This window comes from Leuciscus leuciscus (genome assembly GCF_965113295.1).
Source record: "Leuciscus leuciscus genome assembly, chromosome: 6".
NCBI lineage: Eukaryota > Metazoa > Chordata > Actinopteri > Cypriniformes > Leuciscidae > Leuciscus > Leuciscus leuciscus.
Genome location: NC_138730.1, coordinates 22353622 through 22376354, shown reverse-complemented (window position 1 = coordinate 22376354; position 22733 = coordinate 22353622). Strand labels below are relative to the sequence as shown.

The window sequence follows — 22733 nt, the reverse complement described above, 5'->3', positions numbered from 1 at the left end:
CTGTATGCATCTGCACATGCAGCGCGTTGAGGAGGTCATGTGACAATGTAACAATGTAGCATGCTACATATATCGTTTATTGCCTACTTCTAACATGTTTTAAAATGTTAGTTGCCCATTTCATTGCAATGAGCTTTAGATTCATGGGGAGAAAATTGGCAGTGCATTTCGACAACGCAGTTTTTGGAAGCAACCATTCTAAAGTTTGAGGTTGGTAAGATTTTTTAATGTTTTTGAAACAAGTCTCTCATGCTCATCAGGCTGCACTTATTTGATCCAAAATACAGTAAAAACAGTAAAATTGTTATAACAGTTTAAAATAACCCATTTATATTTGAATACATTTTAAAATGTAGTTTATTCCTGTGATGCAAATCATTACTCCAGTCTTCAGTGTCACATGATCCTTAAGAAATCATTCTAATATGATGATTTGCTGCTCAAGAAACGTGTCTTATTATTATCAATGTTTAAAAAAAAAAATTATTCTTTAATTAATAGAAAGATACCGCATTTCTTAATTAATAAAATAAATTTTTTTTTTTTTTAAAAGCATTTTAACACTAAATAATATATTGTAAATATTTCATTATGGTATAGTAGATCATTTACCAACTTTTTTTTTTTTTGAAGGGCTCTTAAAAATGTGAAATTAACTTCTTTTTTTCCCCCGGTGTACTGCGTTTTTACATCACACAACCAATTTACAATTTACTGACATGATACAGATTATAATGCTGAATCTTTATTACATAATTGTTTTTACAGCATCTATTTACAGTATGTATGCATTGTAGAATGCAAAAAACAACAGCCAAGTCATTGAGATAGCAGCAGGATTGCTAACAATATCTTTCTCCAGGTATTATAGACATCCTTTGTTTCGATTTGTAAGGATTCAGGAGGAGGTACATGGGTGCATCGGATCACAGGATCCTGCTGCTCTCTCCACATGAGCATGAGCTCATCCCATCGGAGCGGCCAACCACAGAGAGGGAATCACACACACAAACACTTCTGCACACATGCTAGGGAGTCACTCTCAGGAGATACACCCACTCACAGAGGACACTTCTGAGAAAGGAACTAGAGTTCATTTTTGATGATACATTCAGACATAGTGAAATGACGTCATGTCAACTGTAAATCAGAAAAGTATGACAATGAAAGCACAGGAAAGGTGATGATTTTGGGAAGTTATATGTTTTCATTGTAGGGCTGCTCTTATTTCTAAATAAAGGAGTGGAGAAGCACAGAAACAGATTTAACATACTTTAGTGAAGGTCAAATACATGCCATCAAATACAAGGTGAGGAGTTATATCATGATATTAAAGGGACTTTACATGCAAATGGTGAGGTCATCTTAGACCACACCTTCTACCCAGCTCTCTCATCAAAAAGAATGAGCTCTGCTAAGTGAAGCATCTGTGTACTTGAGGTAATTGTAAAATAGTAATTTTTCTTCGCAGAAATATTTGCTTTAGATATAATTTTAACATAATCCGTAGTAACAATACACCTGATTAAAACCCAGTGGATGTTCTAAAGAGCTTTAGCATCTCGAGTATAGTGAAGCGTTCATGTGCACTGCTGTGCATAGTAAGTGGTTGTAGTGATTTAGAGCTGGTGCAAACACAACTGCAACCCCTTCTGTGCCAACTAAATCAGCTGACTTCAGATCAGATAAACAGCTTTAACAACACTCTCTCCAAACACACCACGGTTGTGTTCATACATAACAAAGTATAAGAACCACTGTAAACAACAGCTTTAAGACTATATTTGCATTGGTTACAATCTTAGACCTGCAATTAAATAATCAAATTAAGTGCATTTAACTATTTCACTAATAATGTATCAGTATTTTCCTACATTTCCCAGATCTTTAATTTTTTTATTAACCATTAAATAAATCCATTAAACTAATGGCCCTCATTTTCCCATTTCAACACCTGTCATTTCTATCGGCTCCATCCGAAGATTACACTTCTGGTAAGTTTAAAGGCATGTGCTCGCTTTACTAGGAATACCCCATTTGAGCCATTATATCTGCATCAAAGGTTCTTTTTATCATGGCATTACACTGTCATCATATCTATTTAGCTTTGAAGTGCAGTCTAATTTAACAAACAGTGCATAATATTATCTAGATCTGCAGGTATGATGCTCCTTTTATTGGCAAATGGCAAAGTACGTAGTAGACACATGACCTGCACTCTGATCAGATCTTCTTTGTAAGGCATTTAAGGCTTTTCAACTACTTTTCATTTACACCAGGTTCTACTGCAAGTGTCTAATTGTTAAGTTCATTAAGTGTCTAAGTGTAAAGTGCATGATATATTGTATTAAGATCTCCAGAAGCAGCATGCAACAAACTGGCTCCATAAATCAGATCAGTGTCATGTCGCATATCACACTTTCATACTGAGCAATGAGCATGGTGCAACTGTACATTTTCAGAAGATGTGCACACTGTCAGATAGACAGGGAAGGTCAGTGCTTACGGTTAAGAAGATAAATCCAATTCAGAGATTCCAGTGACAACAAAGAAACAGAGACATAGGCTAGTGAATGCTCCTCCCTAGACCTGGGATCTGCATTTTCAGCACTGCTTTCATTTTGACATTATAAAATGTGTTGGAATTACTTGACTTGAAGAATTCATTTTGATTACTATATTTTAATGGCAATGAGTAGAGCTCCATATTCATAAATTGGATCATGTGATCTTTAGCCTGTGCTTTTCAAACACCTGATTCAGCTTAAGTCAGACTTTTCTCAGAAGAATCTGACAGTGGAGCATAATCTCACAGTCTTTTTATTGCTTTCCAAATCTGATTATCATATTATCTAAAATACCTCAAGATGCACTGAAGCACAAGAGGTTAAATTCACTCCCATCCGTGCATTTTCTCGAAACTATTCGGGGCACGGCGTGCTGAATCAGCGGACCAAATAACAAGTGGTTTCTTGTCCCTAATGAGGAGGTGATGAGCAGATTATGCAACGCACCCCTGCTGAGAAAAACCGAACTTAAAGCTGTGCTCTGATAACTCTCAAAGAGACGCAGAAGAAAAATCTGAGATCCCAAAATGCACTGGGAAAAGACTTTTCCCCTATAAACTCATGCCACGGCTCTCTAATCCCTCTTGTCCATTCTAATCAGCGGCAGCTTGTTTACCAAACAGACGATATATTCTTATCAATGGTTGCGTAACCTAAACAGACACAATCACCAAAACACAAGAGAGCTGTTTTTCCCAAAACAGGTTTACAGGGCAGTGGAAACTATGCACACAACAACACTTACATTGAACCACTGCTAGATGCTACACTGAAAAAAACAATGGTAGCTCTTCATTTTACAGTTCTGTTCCCCATGTACATACTACATATGTACTTATTATAGTTATTATAATAACTGGGTAATAACTAGGTACTAACCATGAACCACCCCTAAACCTAACTTAACCCATGTAATAACCTTATTTTACCCAGTATTTTCTTGGGCAAGTACGCAAGTGCACGTACTGTAAAATAAAGTGCAACCAGTAACATTATTCCTTTTGCAAGTTTTTGCACACATATTAAAATTTCACATGTATGGGAATAAGTAAACACTACACTGTAAAAAATTATATGATCAATAAGTTATGAAGTTAATTTTACATTGCTTTAACTCATCAAAATAAGTTAAGCAATTTTCTACTTTTTTATAAGTTATACAACAATACATTTTTTAAATGTAATTTAAGTTGAAATGACAAACATCCCAGTTGATTTTACTTAAAAATTTAAAGCAGCAACTTTTTTTTTAAATGTCCTTAAAGTTATGTAAACTTAACAAAGAGAATAAGTAAATATAACTTGGAGAGTTAGACTTCGTTGAGTAATTTCTAGTTACTGATTTGAAGTTTACTTTGCAATACTCTGGTTCAAGTACATTTTACTCACTCTTTGTTTGCGAATTTTACTCAAACAATGTACGTAGCACTGAATTAAGCCATGCTTTTAAAGTGTATACTCTACTTATAAACATTTAAATAAACACTTTGTAATAAAACATACCCAGTTACTCAACCGAGCACATTTACCTCAATACTTGGTACACAATACACAATAACGGTAACAATCAGTGGATAGCGTTTGATGCGTCATTTTGAGTAGAAAATGAACTCCAGATGTCACAAAACAGCAAGTTACTACACCTAACAACAAAAGCAACGATAAAAAAAAAGTGTAAATACAACTGGAAAACAGTAAAAAATGCAACCTTATCCATGCACCAGTGCATGATGGGAACACCAGTATCAGAAAGTTGCGTAGGTTTTACATAATTTTATAACTTTGATATTATCAAATAAATAATCACTGTAAACATACCAAACAATTCCAAGTAAAATATACTTATAAATTCAAACTTAAATTTTTTACAAGCTTGAATTGAGCACTAACATAGAATTTAAATTTTTTTTGTTCTTGCCTGAACTAACTTATTCAATGTATAAATTACTTTTTTATTTATTTTATTTTATTTATTTCACCACAGAATCATTTTTATCAATGTAGAAAAAAAACAAAACAAATTGACCCACTGAACTGACTGCACACAGCACTTGTTTAAACTCGCATCCAATTACTAATGTTGTCGATCCATAGAGATCAATTATCACTGAGATCTTATGGCCAAAAGTCATAATCTATGAGTAAAACATGGGGTACAAGTGGAGGGGCTACAACAACACCCTCGACTTCACACTAGGTAGTTTGTATATCCTCTAAGTTAGTTTACATTCCTGTCCTGTTATCTCTCTCAGTCTCTGTCTTGAATGGTCTGGCCTATAGTCTCTACTCTGGGGAAATAGAAAATCTGCCCACATCTATTATATACTTTTTTCCCCTGAGTGAAACTTCAGGAAGGCACTGCAAATGCTTCATTGCAAGACCTTTTAACAGCATAAGAACTTTACATAACATACTATGAATAAAATGGTTAGCTGAGACCCTCACTTGCATGTTCTCTAAACTTCACAGTTTTTATTGACATTTCACGCTGTAGTTCTGCTACTCTAAATGAGATTGTTTGGAAACGCCACATACAGTAAAGGCTGAAAGAGCTATTGAAAAACACTAAATATCATTTGGCATGTTGTTTGTTTGGATTTGCAGACATCTCGCACAAACAATTTCTGAGTTTCCTCATGTGTCACATGCCACAAGACTCAAATTTCACTAAATGTTTAGCTTAATGAAGCGCATAAATCTCACACTGCTCCCTTGTTTTCTTTTGCAATTAATTTGTCCGTCTATTTCCCTGTCAGGCCAAGTGTAACACAAGCCAATGTATTGAGTAACTGAGTGTGGTATGTAATGGTAATTCTCAAACCTGTATGTCAGAGGGATTGGGAGCCTCAAGCATCAACACACACACACACACACACACACCTATCAGTTCCACACAACAACATGCGTGCTAACACATGTATCCACACCACACTTTTACTCACAACATCTAGCTCTGACATGCCAAAACACTGTAATCTAAAGAGAAACCGGATAATCGAACTGCCTCAGGAACACACAGATGGGAAAAACAACTCCCATTCATGTGCAATCCGAGCTGTAATATTCCTGGCGGGAGAGCAGATTGGGACGGATCCTCTGTCACATTGACTTTGCTTGAGAACGGTATTGTTTGGGAAAAGTGCCGTTTCATGGCTCTAATTTCAGCTGGGGGTGTAGAGATATAAAAGGCTAAAAGTCAAGGCTGTTCATGTTCATAGCATGAAGTTTGACAGCTGATTGAATAAGCTGTTGACTGCTTATGTCAACAAAATTATGGCTGAAATGACCAGGAAGCAGTTATGCTGACCGAGCTCATGCATAATCTGCCTACATTTCCCATGCCAAAAAGCCAGAGTATAAATACAAAAGAATCTCTTTCAGAGAGACCCAGGCTGTGTAAGGATGCATTTATTCACAATCATAATCTGACGCATGCCGTGCGTAACATATTGCAGTTGAACAATACACCCCAATGAGAGGTTCTTACATCACAGATGAGGCTGCTGAAACAGCTGAGTAAACCTGCGCTTAAACTGAGCTGCAACTGCAGACCGCTTCATTACAACACAACTGGAGTGTCCTGTCCATAAGTCAGGTGGCTAGTTTTAAAAGGCAAATTTCAGCATCACATAAAAACAGCTTAGTTTGCTTTTCTACCAGGTAAAGTAGGGGACATATTTGGACACTTAAAGAGATAATTCGCCCAAAGATTAAACATCTGTCATCATTTACTCACCCTCACGTCGTTCCAAACCTGTATGACTTTCTTTCTTCAACAAAACACAAAAAAGCAGGGGGAACCCAGACATTTTTCTAAATATCTTCATTTCACAGATGAGAGAAAGTCATACAGGTTTCAAACAACATAAGGGTTGGTAAATGATGAAAGTATTTCCATTTTTGTGTGAACTATCCCTTTAAATCACACACACAAAAAAAAGGTTAAATGTTTAAAATGATATTCTATGATTTTATGGCATTCAAAACAAATAATAATAATTTTCTGACTGTTCCACAGTAATGGCATCCTTTCTACAACATCAAACTCTTTTTCTAAAGTTGGTGTACTTATTTTTTTACATAAGTAAACATTGTCATTGCAGAGCTTGAGCTAAAATATGACTTGATGTTTGAAGAAAAAGGTAAATATCCCTTGCAAACAGAATATTGCCAATATAGTCATTTTAAAATCACATTGTTATTCAATTTATCCCAAAATTGTGACAATATTTTGTAATTATGTGGATTTAGGATACATAAAATGCTAGTTATGAACGGTTTTATTCCCAAAAATGTCATTTCCATCCAGCGAGAAAGGAATGAAATGAAATGAATTAATCTGCAGGGCACGTGAAATGTTTGTTTTAAGAGAGGTTTTCTAAATGTCCATGTTTTATCATCTAAACCCTAACAAACATCTATAGTTTATATTTTGCTTGAAAAGTATGCTTTAAAATCTGTAAAAAAAAAAATATATATATATATATATATATATATATATATATATAGCAATGCTATTCATACATTAAGTTTAGTATAAGTTTAGTTATAATGCAAATATCATCCATTTCTTTCAATCTTGGTACTTTTTTTTACACTTAGAAACATTAACACTGGCCGTGACAAAAATGCCTTGCACGCACTGACTCACTGGAGGCCGATGGCACCATGTCAAAGGGCTTCCACCTCTGCAGTGACAGTAACTGTAGATTCAGCTGGCTGGGAACTCGTTTGATCTTGAACTTAACGGATGATAAAATGCAGCTCATATCTGCTGTTTTCACTGACTTGAACTCCAGTGAATTTGCATATAACGCAGGCATTGAAGATCGGATTGATATTTGTTTTGCGGAGACACGTTTATGTGGCCAAGTGTAAATGGAACAGTTTATAAAACATGAAGTGACCCGGTGTAAAAAGGCTCTCTGTTAAAGTTAGGCTATGATCAAGCTGAAAAACTACTTGCCTTGCTGTGCCACAAAAAAAAAAAAAATTTTTAACTGCACCTCCCCAAATCCATGACAACGCTGAAGACACTGCCAATACTGCTTCCCAACTGCACAAGTCCACTCACGCACACTAATACGGCCGTTGGTGAAGCTTCACTGACTCAATGGGAGAAAGTCCAGGCGCTGATCTAGGCGTCCTTCAATTAATCAAAAACATATGTGATCTCAAGAAACAAACCCAAGGATACAACCAAACTGCTATTATAAGAAGTTTGTCAGACATTCAACTAAAAAAAAACACTATAAAACACAGATACTAAAATGAATCTCAAATCAAAACTAATGAAACTTAATCTCATTAGACTAAAAAAAGCTAATGTATCAGATCCTGACATGCTGATATTATCTGTTACAACATTCAACATTTCTTTCACCAAAACAAATATTTCAAAAATGTTCCATTGAACTCAACGCTGTCATCTTTCCAAGAGGCGCAGTTTCAAGATAACTTATTAAGAGCGGCTTCAAACGAAAATGACCGAAAGCTATTACTAACCACCATGACAGTGTGATCTTAATCTGTACCAACAATCTGTAACCGACTGAATGCTATGAAAACAAGCTGAAGCACCCTTACCTTAAAGAAGCTTCGTAGAAAGTATATAACACTCAACATTATGAGTGTGTTGAGGAGGGGACGGCTTCAATCCTCTTCACTCCCCCTCGGACCCCCTCTCTCTTTCTCTCTCAATCCTCATGTCCTGTTGAGAGTTTCTCCAGCCCGTAGCGGCCACATGCTACTTGTTGCTATTTAGGAGCGCTCTAAGACTCATGGCACGGCCAGAGACAGAGAGAGAGAGAGAGAGAGAGAGAGAGAGAGCGAGCAAGAGACACACAGAGAGAGACAGAATGAACCTGTCATGCCATGCCAGTGGTTTAAGTTTCCTAACAACGAGCACTCCTCCGTTCAACTCAGCTATGTAAAAACAACCGTGTTAGCCAGAGAATCCTTTAACCATTTCACTTCTGCCACGAGCGACTGAGTAAATTTAATTACACTGTCTGTGGCCGGACTAAGTGTGTGACAGTAACAACAACAGCGCGCGAGTCGGGCTGTGGTGGATTAAAAAGGGTGTTGTGGGTGGAAAAGCATGAGGTCATTTTATTTAATTTTTTATATTGTTGGGTGAATGTCTGTGAAACGCCCATGCTTTAATCTTACACCTCCCGCCCAGCAACACCATACCTGTGGTGTCTTGATTTATATAAACACTATGAGTGTGAGGTGAAACTAAACATCCCTGCTGTGAGGTCAAGTGGGCACACGCTCTCCAAAGGCCTGGTGTTATCATGTATTTATGATAGTGGTGGGGAAACATACTTTGGGAAGGTTGAACCCCAAGGGCAGGACCTGCAGTGGAAAGTGTCAGATCTGTCAGATGTGGAAAAAGGACAGCGGTGTTTGTTTTTTCCTATAGCAGGGGTATACTTAAAGCTGAAGTGTGTAATTTCTGAGCCGCTAGTGTCACTAAAATTAACTGCAAAAATAATGGTTGTTTCGTAAACACTACCCTATCAGCCATCGGTTGACTAGGCAGATAGTACTGCCCCAAACGAATCCTTTTGGATGAGCCAGTTTGGGCAAAAGATTAAACAAATCAACCAATGAATAACTTATAGCTGCATATTAAGCTACTTTTAAGGGGGCATATACACTTTGTAGAATTTGACTGTTTTTCCTGAAGGTCCACTTAATTTTGGACAGTTGTCACAAAAAACAGTTGTCATTTTATTCTCAATACTGAAGAGTAGTGGTGAAAACAATGCACTCTTTTTCTCGATGCAACTGAAATAAAAAAGCTTTCATTGCATTGAAACCTGACCATACTTCTCTCCAAGGTAAGACATTCAATATTGCTCTTATGTTTTCTTTATGTGCATACACCGTTTAGAAAAACAGAACACCTGTTTCAGAAAAAAGTCCTTTATGCTTACCAAGATTGCATTTATTTGATTAAAAATACAGTAAAAACAGTAATACTGTGAAATTAGATTAGATCATGATCATTCGTGCCCGATTCCAGTTTCCTTCAGAGATACATTCATATAAACCCTCACCCCTAATTAAATATTTATATTTTTCAACCTATATTTTGAGCATCACGAACCGCGTTTTGTGCCTGGTACAGTATTTGCTCTGCTGACGCGTCCCCTCTCCTCTTCAGGGTGTCCATTCTCTGGCCTGTCCCATCTCTGGTTAACATTCTGTTTACAGACTTTGTAATATTTCCACACAAATTAAACTTTGGGAAGTTATTGCAATGCAATAATTTTGTGTAATAAGTTTGTGTACAAGTCTGGAATAGTGATCGGCCAAAATAAAACAAAAAACTGTGTTTGGAGCAAAAACCGTCCGGTTCCGATTTATGGCAAATTACTGCTACAATAATACATCCAAAATGGCATGTAAAGTCATGTCAATGTAAAAGTATTTTGGAAAGACAATAGTATAATGGTGGCATTTCAGTGAATCAAGCTTTGAAATAGTGTGAGTTCTTGACACAGGGCGCTCTCTGCTGTATACATCTGGAAATGCAAGTGAGGGGCAGTAAAGGCCGCATCACTGCTACGTAATTGGGAATGGGATTTTATACTAATGTGATGAGGATTTATAGGATACAACTATCAGAATCTAAGGGTAAAAATATATATTTTATCTGAAATCCTGGAAGATATGAGCATGCAACAAATTATTTGGTGACACTTTACAATAAGGTTTAATTTATTAACATTAGTTAACTACAATAGTTAACATGAACTAAGAATGAACAACACTTCTAGCATTTATTAATCTTAGTTAATGTTTCTATCAACCTTTATTAATACATTATTAAAATCAAAACAAAAGTTGTATTTTATTAACATTAATGCACTGTGAACTAACATGAACAAACAATCAACAGTTATATTTTTATTAACTAATGTTGACAAAGGTGAATAAATACTATAACAAATGTATTGTTCATTGTTAGTTCATGTAAGTTAATACATATACTAATGTTAACAAATAAGACCTTATTGTAAAGATTATTTACCAAAAAATACCATTTCAGTCTTTCTCTTTCAAAATGTCATGTTTAATTCAATGTGTTACTAATTCACTAGCAATTTCTGAGTAACAAACTGAATCTACTTTTTTTCCCCCAGAGTGGCAGATATAAAGACTGACCTAAAAAAAGAGTGCCAAGTATTAAGAGTTATAACCAGAATAATCAAAATTATCGTCTGTTGATCAAATGTTTTTTTGTTCTATTACTTTATATTGTAGCCTAACAAAGAGGGTCATTTATTCTCTGTTTTGTCTACACCATTTTGGCTTCGTTCACAGTCTGCTGTGACCACAAATCACCGCCTGCTGCCCACAACAACGGACAATTCAGCCGAACTCCTCAAGCCCGTCCTCTGTGTCTCCGCCTGTAGTCTCTGCTGTTTCCTGGGTGACGGCAGCCTCCCTCGGGGCTTTTCAGTGTGTCAACTCTCTCTGGGAGGTAGACGGTCGGGGCAGTTGGCGACGGACCAGTAGCTCTAGTGACCGCTACCCCTCTATCTCTCTCACTCACACTTTTCTCTCTCTAATTTAGTTTGACACTGTTTAGTCGAAGGCCTTTCCTGAATGAGGCCATTGTGGAACAAAGTGACTGAATGACAGAGCGTCCGCTCTTCGATTTCTTGCACTTCAGCAGATGAAGATTTCCACAGCATGAGCAAGACGACAGGAGCCTGTCACGATGCTTTGTGAGGGCTGAGGAGAGGCTTATGATATTCTCATAATGGATATGAACTCTGTCAAGAGGCTTTCGCTGAGAGACAAAGGGGTGGGAAGACCGTTTGTCGGGAATCGACACAAAACGCATTATAATTACAAAAGCAGTCGGAGATCACTCACAGCAGCCTCCCACCACGATTCTGACAACTCGGCACAGCTATGCATACAAAGGCACTCAAGAAAACACACCGGCACTGAAATTTACACAACGGCCCCGTGCATGTGTTCCCAAACGGAAGCTGTATGTAAAAAGTCAACATTTATGTAAGAAATACAGGCACCGTATTTAGTTTCTTCAGGAAATTAGCAGACTAATATTGAATTCTTGGAAATTTCCACTTCCCATTACCCTTTTTAAAGCACCAGAGGCACAAATCCAATGTTTTCTACTTTGAGAACCATTAGATATATTAAAATAAACTATTAATATAAATAAAATAAATACAGAAAAATGTAATTGCAATCCCAAATTTTGCGATAAACATCAACAACAGCAATCGCACAGTACAACACTAAATACAAAATTTTGTTTGATCTTTGGAAGGTTATTGATAACTCCTCCTTTCATTAATTCACATTCCAATGTTTTTGCTGTAAGAAATATTAGATATGATCAATAAAGTATACTATTATCTACGAATTAATACAGAATGAAAACTAGGTCGTTTTAAACACATCAAATATCCATTTCCCCCTGTTTAAAAAAGATAAATTGACAGAAAGATAGGTTAGGCTACATACACGCACACACATGCATTCATGTTTAGTATATAGTAATTTTATTAGTTACCATTCTACAGTAGCTGCTTTTTTATTTTAGAAACTGTTTATTTCATTTTTATTACAATAAAAATAACTAATCACAGGGTCGGAGTTTTAAACTATATTTAAACATATTCGTTTAGCACCTCTTTTTACTGTTCATCTACTGAAAATGGAAAACCGTTTCAGGCTCTATGTTGCACCCTGCTGTAGAAAGCCTTATCTTCAGATAACAGAAGCTTATCTTCAGAGGTTCATGTTTTAGAACCTACAAGTTTCACAGTACATCACAGCTGTCATATAAGGAGGAAACATATCACTTGCTAGAAATTTTAAAAGACCATGTAGCATGAACATCCTGAGGTGTCCAGGGTCACAAATCCTTGACATGACGCGTGTTTGACATGACCTTCAAACCTTGTGTGGGTCAATCACACGGCGCGACAACTCGTCTGCTAGGATCGCGAGTTCTCAATTGGGGCATGCTGTGTTTGTGTTTTTATTTGCTGTTAAAAAGCTGGTTCCTTAAAAAAATATATCAAAGAAATCTGTTTAAGAGTTCATGTCTGAAAAGGACGTTCAGTTAATCAGCTGACCTCTGGCAAAACAAAATGTTTTGTCTATCCTGTGATGCCATTTCTTTTATCGGCACATCCAATGTTCTCAAATGTTAAAGTGGAATTGTGTCTTTTTTGGGGGGGGATAAAATACTTTCTCCTATCTCAGCTCCATGCGCAGAGACGACTATCAGTAAGTCATCTGCAGGCTGATTTCTTGAGCATCCCGACCAACCCAACATATCAACATGGGCTCAATCAGTGGCATGAATTGCCATTGTTTGGATTACTTTTATGAATGACCAATGACCAAATGGGGTAGTATAGGGTGACACCTGCATGGTTTAAAGTCATTACATTTGCAGTTGCATTTGTTGACACTGATGGTTCAGAAATTACACAGTTCAGCTCAAGTTGAGCTGATTCAAATCTCATTGATTATCTTAAGGCGAGACACGGCAGGCCTTTTTTTTTTTTCACTGGTCAATTTTGAGATTTTGGGATATTTGTCTTCAATAACATGTCTTCTTTCAGACTTGTGGTGAAAAAAAGTCTGAAATACACATTTAGGTCTTTATTTTACTACACTTTGTCTGTTTGCGTCTGTAGATCTCTCATAAATTCAACAAAAGTTGGCGTTCTAAATCATCCCGCTGCTCCGCGATCCCTGCCTGCACCCTGTCATCACATACACTGTTAGAAAGCTCTCTCTCTCCTGAACAATGCTGTCGGATCCAAATATGGTAATTTCCTTTTTATCAGCAACCAATCGTGAAAGTAAAAGGGGGATTTAACTCTAAATGTGCAATCTCATTGGCTGATATAAATATTTAAAGCCCTTTTTCTCAAAATGACTTTTCTCTCATACTCCCAAGTCCGAAATCTCCACTTCAGTAGCACCTATATACACCAAACTTTCCAGTCTTGTACCTAGTTATATTATAAAGACATTTACAGAGGGATTTACCTTGCCTAGCCTGATTTATATAACATTTTATTCTAAAAAACATGGCGAAATTGAAATATATATTGAAATATATATATATATATATATATATATATATATATATATATATATATATATATATGCAAATTAGCACATATTTAATTAGCACATGGTGATATCTGCTAGTTAAAAAATTTACCCTATTCACCTGTAGTGTCTCGCCTTCAAGTATATGGTTAAATCTTACAGTGAAGCTCACGATGGCCTCATCACATTCAGAGCAGACCATATCATTCATTCAAAGTTCATTCATTCCACCATCTTCCTTTCAAAATCAAACAGTCAATTTCATTGGATTTCCAATATAGATGGGCCTTTAATGGATTGGAATATAGGACAGTCTTCCTTGCTTCTTTGCTTTGATATATGTATATATATATCTTATTCTGCTTTTAATTGGCCAAACTTACCAAATCAATCAATAAATGATCATGAAATACTGATGACCATGCAGAGATGAGAGACATGAAACTACATCTACATAGCACATCATCTACAGTTTATCAGTCATAATACAACAATCAACCAATCAGAAAAAAGTATTCCAGGGAGTCGTCTAATATAATGACACATGTGGGGTGACCTCAGAGGGAGCTGTCTAGGTGTCAGCTCAAGGGAGCTGTCTAGGTGAGGAAAGATGTTAGGGATAGTTCTTGACGTCTGGATTTGCCGAGTCCAGGTTCATGAGGCGAGGGACGTCATTCCCAGTGGCCAGACTATAACCCAACCCATGATAACAGAACCTCCCAGGACACGGAGCGTGAGAAAGGAGCAGGAACAATGCAACAACGCTGCCTATGGCAACTTAAGCACACACACAATTAAGTTGTTGGTGCATATTACACAGTGCTGTCCCGGCAACAGCAGCTCGTTGAGACTGAGGGTCAAATCAAAGGCCTCCTATGGAGTGTTCTTCTCAGAGGAACTTCCATTCCCACCTTTAGAGCGCAAACTCTGAGATTTTAACTGCCTTTGCTTATTACTACCAACTGTTTGGAGAAGAGAAGGCCAATGGTTTCCAGGACCTGTCAATCAGAGAGCTTGTGAATTTTTTGAAACACTGCATTTTTGAAACAGTGAGGAAAATGGCATGGATTCTGAAGATGAATCATTCCCCATAAAATGCAGGAAACCTTGGAAGATCAACACTGAACTCTCAATCATCAGAGTCAGGGATATATTATACTTACAAATCTGTCTGGCCTGACACGAAACTGAAAACTGAAACTGAAAACGTTGGGTTGAGTAAAGCATTTGAGATCCTGATATACAAGATATATCTAACAAGCTATACAAGGGATGCACAACATATCAGTACCAAATTGGTGTACTGAGTATATCATTTGAAATTAACTATTTAACTGTGCGTGCTCATTTACCAGATCTTTACCTTTAAATTAACTGAACACAATTGTGACATAAGTGTGACATAACGGTAAAAAATAACGAAAAACTTACATTACATGTATTCTTTAGCAAATCTCTAAATGAATATGCAAATATAATATAATAAAATATAATTAATATAATATAATATAATATAATATCCATGAGTTATAGAAAATAAATCATCAAAATTAAACATCTTGGAACTTATATTAACTTTAAATGTCTCCAATCTCTCTGTTACAACAGAGAAGTGGGGGGAAAAGCACAGACATGATAAGAATTCAATGAAACAAAGACTCAAAAATTACAGGTCATCCTAGAGCTTTTCCAAAACACACTCAGCACTACATACTTCACTTATGAGTACTGATGCTAAAAATGCAAGTCACTTAATGCACCATGAAACACTTCACAGCAAGATGTACACTCCTGTAACAACCTGTATGCAACCAGACCTGAACATAAGACTGGTCAGTGTTTTTCCATGTTTATACGACTCAGTGCTGGTTGTTTGCACGGAGCCTAAACATAGCCCAAGATTCTTACTTGAGTCTTCCAAGCTGCATGTTATTCTTGTATTTGTTTTGTTGTATTCCACCAGTTGCGTGATGACGTGACAGTTTGTAAGACCATAATGACACATGGCTCTGAGAGTGTGGAAACATAGCAAACAAGCAGTGATTTAGAGGCACAAGTGTTTTCAATTCCTCCTCCTAAGAGAATTGAGCACCATACACATGTACTGCACACACTACATACGATACCTCTATCACAGCACTATATAGGGATGAAGAATGCATGACAATGCACCCATTACATCATTTATCAATTGATCATAATTAGCCCCACGAATGTCTAAATAACTTTGTGAAAGTTTTCTGTTAGCATTACCATTTATCTGAGGTCAGGACCACTCCAAATATACCAAGACGGTTCACTCGTATTACTATGAACGGGAGAAACTGCAATGCGCAATATGACGGAATAAGTTCTGCCTTCTAAATAAACTGGTAAAGTTATTAGGTGTGTTCGACTTCATGTAGCAGTGCGAAGACCGATCGCCATTAGCAGTACATGCTAGTTCAAATTTTTGTTTGACATGACATGCTAAGTCACGATACTTTGACTTTAACAGAAAATTAATTTTTTTATGTGCTTGTCGCAACAAATTCAATGTCAGGGCAGATATGTATACACTTAACAGACACAGATGGCTTATCCAAAACACACCTGTCGATCATATGAATCCTACTAGTCACAACCGCATTAAACCACAATGGCAGAATGTTGTTGAAAGGACACGATCACATTGATGAACCAACTAGCAGGTGCAGGAAGTGCATCTAGCCTCTCTGGAACAGAGTCCTGTGAAACTCTCACATGTTCAGTTTGATCGCTCACTGCTCTATTTGCCCAAAATACTTCTATTTATACTACTTCTATTAATACTGCTATCATTTACTCACTTAAATCCATATGATGCTCTTTCTTTGGTGCAACACAAAAGGAGAAGTTTTGAAAAATTCACACAGCTCTTTTCAATACACTGAGTGGATGGGGACCAAAATAGGACAGTAAAAGCTCCACAGAAGAATCATAAAAGTCCATACGGCTCATGTAGTAAACTCCAAGTCTTCTGAAGTCATGACTGAAGACAGACTGAAATTTAAGCCAGTTCACTGAAAATCTTGCTTTACAACCAGCACAATTCACTATAATTGTATGAAAAGAGCAGCTTGGACATTCCGTCAAAAGACATGATCGTGAGTAAACAATGACAGAATTTTCATTTTTGAGTGAACTATCCTTTTAACCGCACCAATGTGTTATTCCTCGTTGTGCCGAATCTAAAAATTACAACTTGACAACCCTAGGCAACAGCTATACGCATTAAATAAATCTGAAATGAAACATCCAATACTATGCAGTACTTGACAAAACAAAAACACACACTCTGAGTTCAGCCAGAACTGAGCGACCTCAAACAGAACAAAGGAGGTGAGAGTGAAACCAGATCCTTTATCAGTGTGTTCCCATGCAGAGGAGAAGCACTGACTCAAGATCAGTTTGCACTGCTGGCATTATCCCACTGCTCCGTTTAAATAAATCTGCTTTGCTGTGAAAGAAACAAAGAGAAGGGAGAAAATGGGGTATCTGTTTCACAAACCCACAAGCCAACAACACCTGCACCAACAGCTCTGAATAACAAGTGCAATTCCTCTAGACAAATGAAGTTCCTGGTGAGCTGGAGGGGTTATTTGAAGTTGATGAAAACTTGTTGGCGCATGTTTTCGCATCTTTATTGTCAGTCTGCATGTGAGGTAGACTGTTGCGTCACAGGAAGGTGAAGGTGCGGTGAGTCGCAAAAAAAAATTTGAAGGGCATGACTTCTTGGAATCTTGGCGCAACCATTGTTACCATGGCAGGAGTGTCAGAAACAGTTTTGGAAAGATGGTGTGTCAGAGAGATGTGTTATTCTTGTGGAATAAACGAGTCTGACAGACACATTGTTTTCAGAGGATGGCCTCTAGGCTTTCTAGAAAACTTGCGTGTCAGTTACTGTAAGACCAAACCAAAAAAAAAAAAAATCACATTGCGCAAATAATCATTACGTAAATATTCAAAAGTCTACTGTGTGTGTAATTATAAGGTGGAAAAAGAATTGGTCATTGGGCTTCTAGTATACTTAGGCCAGAAAGATAGGAAAATGACATCATGACAACACTGACTGGTTGATGGCACCACAACAATGTGCTCAGTTTCAAGCCCTTCACTAGTAGCAACTACACTAACCTGTTGTGACATCCAGTTTATTTCATGCTTTTAAAGCCTATAGTATACTTCCATTGTTTGCATTCTGCTCTGGCTTGCATGCAGCACGATTTTTGTGTCCCCGCTTAAAAACAAATGTCCATTATGTAGTGCGCCGAAGGAGTCCATCAGCATTCACTGTCAGTGGAGTGTACTTTGGATGGCTTGCGTGCTCGGCTGGGCACTAGACGGGCCCTGTCCCAAATGGCACAATTTATATGGACTTACAATGGCCGCCGTAATTGCATGTAAGTCCGAGAACACCGTAGGGTGTCTTATTTAGGTTTCAGAAGGGTGCTCACGAGTGCCCTGTTTGCGGGTCGATATGTGCCCTTGATGCAAACTTATGTCACAAAAGCGCAGACTTGTAGGATGACCGCACGTGTTTAGGGTGCCATTTGGGACAAGGCCACTGAGTAGAACGCAGAAAATAAAGCATACCTTGATCTTACATGTCCTCCATAAAGTAGGGGACCTTTTAAAAACATTTACTGTCATTATATGAACATTTTCCGGCTTCTGAATGGCCGTCAACAGAGAAAAATGCTTTTTGCAGTTGATATAGTTACAATAGAGGCTAACTGCTATGCTAAAAAAACAAAGCCTTTTGCTTCAATTACCTGTGAAATTAAACCAAATATGTTATTATTCAGTTAAGCTATAAACATGTTGACAGTAGAGGAGTGTATGCTGTTGTATTTATTTAATAAGCAGAATGAGAAAAGACACCGTCAAAGTTTTTGAGAATTGTGTACCAACACATTTGGAAATACAACAAGGTGTGAAGGTCATGTTACAGGGATTATTCAACCCAAAAATGTTAATCCTGTCATCAGTTACTAACCATCATGTTGTTCCAAACCTGTATGACTTTTTTTTCTTCTGTAGAACATAAAAGATAGTTGAAGAATGTTGGTAAGCAAACCGCTTTGGTTACCATTGACTTGTGTGTACAAGGTTTGAAACAACATGAAAGTAAGTAAATAATGACAGAATATTTATTTTTGGGTGAAATATACATTTAACATATTTGCGTGGAGAACATTTCAGGCTTAACAGACACAGGATATGACAAAGAAACAAGACTTGGAAATGGGATTTCTGGAAATCCTCAAAAGTAGCTCTCAGCAACGTCTGACAACCAATTCCCTGCTTCATTAGTTGGCTGAAATTTCGCCAAGGAGCTGGACACATTTTGTGGATGGACTATGATATATGTTGTTGAGGTACTGACTGTACTACTGTGCAAGTCTATGTTCAGACCACAGGGAGGGAATAAGAGGAGAAAGAAAGAGCGAAGGAAATCTCTCAAACCTCTGGACTTTTGGACAAAAGACGTGCTCTGGAACACAAGAAAAAGTGCTGCTCTCACACTTACATAGAGTTGCAAGACGGCCAATAAGAACACAGAGTCAGGGGACCTATGAAAAGCTTGTATAACTCCAGACAGGGGGCCGATATACTACAGAGGGAAAGCCCAGGAAATTACTTGAATTCTTGACATTAAACCACACTAGCACCACTATTTACTTTCTAAGGCCATTAGGGTGTAGTGCAGTGGTTCTCAACCGGTTTTGCTTCAGGATTGGACATCAAGTATCAACTCAACACAATTGCAGAACTGTTCATAATACAAAAGCAACAAAAAAATGTCCTTAAAATCGAATATTGAAATGTAATTAAAGGCCTAACAATATGCAGGCTGAATAGGACATTTTGACAGATTAATGATCTCAGCAGTCAATAAGTCACTGAGAGAGAAGAATATATAATGACAATTAAAATTCTAATTAAAACGATGTTGGCAAAATATAAAGAAAAAAATAAACAATGCAAGATAACACAATGCACCCAAAAAAATCCATAAAGAATATGGTTGAAATAATCCAATTCAAACAATGTTGTGGATTGCCCCACTTGAGCTGAGAAACACTGTTTACCCAGTATTTTTTAGTGTAAAAAAATATAATTATAATTAATCATAATTATTATGAAGTTTACTTCACAACTCGTGAGTGTGAAAATTGTTTCAAAGTAAATCCTACACCAATTTCATTCAGTGTAGTTTTGTTCATGTTTTTAAGGATGAGTACATAAGATAAGTACATGATGTCACACAACCTGTCCATGTCTAAATTGTCTAGCTGGCTACAAAGTGAGAGATGTTGTACAAATATACAAATGCAAACTAATATCTAATTAAAATGAGCTCTGAAAGGCTAATGAAAGGCTGAGCACTGAAAGGCCCTGAGAAAGAGGTCAAACGAGTGTCTAACCAGGACACCAACACCAGAGTGAAGGCTCAAAAGAAGGCTTGGCTGCTGCCATAGGCTTGTGGTCCAGATCTCCAAGGAAGGGTAAGCTCGAGGCGACCAATCATCCTGTTCGGCTTTCTGTACCCACAAATGAGCTACTAGCTTCTGACAATGTCATATTCCAGTTACTCTAATAAATCTGTTTTAAAAAAAAAAAAGAAGAACTAGCGTGGACCAGAGAAGCGAAAATACTTCAGCCTCAGATCCTGGACGGGAAAGCATCCACCCTGCAATTTTGAGAAAGGGAGAATGTTCGGGCAGCATTGTGGACACTATGGACACTATTTAGTATTCGGCACCAGTGTCCACAGAAGCGGTTTTCCCCTGGGAAAAGAACATTGACAGTTGGCAAATAAGTACAGATGCCTTTGTGAGCAAACTTATGCAAAAACCTGACTGTTACTGTAAATCAGGCCCACTCTGGGACGTTTCTCTGGCTCTAAAGGAGTCAGGACTATCTGGGGGCCGAAGGGCTGGCAGGCTGTACAGGGCGAGACCGGAACGTTCCACATTTCTTTTCCTCTGGGACAGATGAAACACATTCATGGCCCCCACACAACATTGACACAACACCACGCCTTGTTTGTTTTTCTGAACCACGATTTTAACACACTTTTATTATTGGCAATGTGCAAAAGGGGGAAAAAATTATATCACTGATAAAAACAACAGCTGTTTCATGAGGGATACTAGCAGCTGCAGAATGCTACTGTACCTAGCACAGCAACAATTCCATCGGCATGAGCACAACAGATATTTTCCAGAGCTGTTCATATCTCACTATCCAGCTGCATCCCAAAGGATACGAGAAAACACAAATGTTGAAACTCGTTCTGTACGAGACATTATAAACATTTATGGTTAAAAGCTGTTCAGCTCTCTTCTGTCTTTCTTTGTTTATAATTCGAACAAGTGCCAGCCATTAGTATTCGGTTTTACTATCAAACTAATGTCATTCAACACTTGTAGTTGTACCTGCTGTGATCCTAAATCAGTGCTGTATAAAAGACTGTTGGTTTATGGATGGATGGTGACCTATTCTGCTTTGTTTGACTGCCCTTTAACTCTGAACTCAGCAGGAGTTTAAAATAGCCTGTGACGGGCACAACAGATTATTCTAAAACTAGGAGGCTCCATCAGGACATCCCAGCAAGAGGTGAACAAGAATCCCAAATTTACTGCTTCAGCCCAACTAATCCAATAGGAAGTCTAGGAAATGAAGGGGAAAACAGCGTCAAGCCAAGGTTAAGTAACAAAACAATATCTTTGAATCTGCTTATTCGATCATTAGCCTATATTTAGATATTTTGGTGAATTTCATGAAAACTGTCAAGAACATATCTTATAGTTCGTAAATTATCATACAAAGAGAAGTTTAATATTCCATTTGCATGATAAGTTTTACATGATACACAACACTGGTAATCTACAGGGATATTTTTTTTTATTGAGCCCTGATTATAACATTATTTCCATGACAATTAAACAAATTTCTCCCAATTCCTAATTATCGTAAAGCAAATTATCTCATTACTATTACTATACTGTAAAAAATATATATATTTCTTAAATTGTTATGCATTTATTTATTATGATAGTAGTTGTTGAAATGTATTTAATTCATGCTGATTTAAATAAAAATAAATGTAGTATTGAGAATCTAATGAGAATCACCGATGACAAAAAAAAAACTCCAGACACAAGAAAGTCTAGACATATTACTTACAATAATGAGATTTTTGGCGGAAATGATTTGAGTTGTTATGAAAATAATGTCAATACAAAAAACTTATTGGTCCTATTTTTTTTTTTTTTTTTTACTTTATTAGAATAATATATTTTTTATATTAAAATGATTACATAAAGTATATAAACTATTGCCAATTCCTTTTTTTTTCAGATTTCGGCATGAAATTATGTTTTCATGAGATTCCCCCATTTATTTGATTATGCAGAGATGTCAAATTAAGGGTGCTGTGGTATCAAAACTATTATTTCTAATAGTTCACTGGAGCAAACATAATTCTCAATGTGGGATCAAACAGAGTAAACCTTTAAAAACTGAGAACACTGGCCTACAACCTGTACAGAACTACATTAGGCTGCCTCAAAGAAGAGCTGTGTGATAAAAATGTGATGTCAAAGCTCAAATGTACACAATTCACATAGTGAATACAACAAGAGTTCACAAGGCCAATACTGTGACGAATCAATGGAATCCATGAGATATTTGCAGGCTTCACATCTAAACAATGGAGTTTTATTCAGTAATTCGTGGTATATCCGTGAAGTGATATAGCCTGCTTATATACAATAACAAATTATTGTCTTAACTATAGAAAACTGGAGAGCACAACTGCCATAGTGGTTCTATCAATGAAGGATTAAATCATAAAATATATTTAAAAATTGGCAAACCAATTCCCAACCTCTCAGCGTAAAACAAAAAAAAACATTGGCAGCTACATTACAGCGTGGTGTAAAATAACATGGCTGAACAAAGAACAATGTGTTTGACCCATATACAGGTGTCTACGCTGTAAAAAGTGTG

The 22733-nt window shown here is 37.0% G+C and overlaps 1 protein-coding gene across 4 annotated transcripts in view; it reads right to left on the bottom strand.

Annotated features, from left to right (window-relative positions):
- Positions 1-22733, bottom strand: part of arhgef4 (Rho guanine nucleotide exchange factor (GEF) 4) — an 80154-nt gene that overhangs the window by 45884 nt on the left and 11537 nt on the right. Inside the window, exon 1 of one of the 4 annotated variants that reach the window (XM_082173328.1) lies at positions 8154-9489. The exons of the other annotated variants lie outside the window; for them this stretch is intronic. Coding sequence (XP_082029454.1) covers positions 8154-8192 — 39 coding nt within the window. The 5' untranslated portion in view covers positions 8193-9489. Of the gene's footprint in view, positions 1-8153; positions 9490-22733 lie in introns of those variants that run through there. 4 annotated transcript variants of the gene reach the window in all.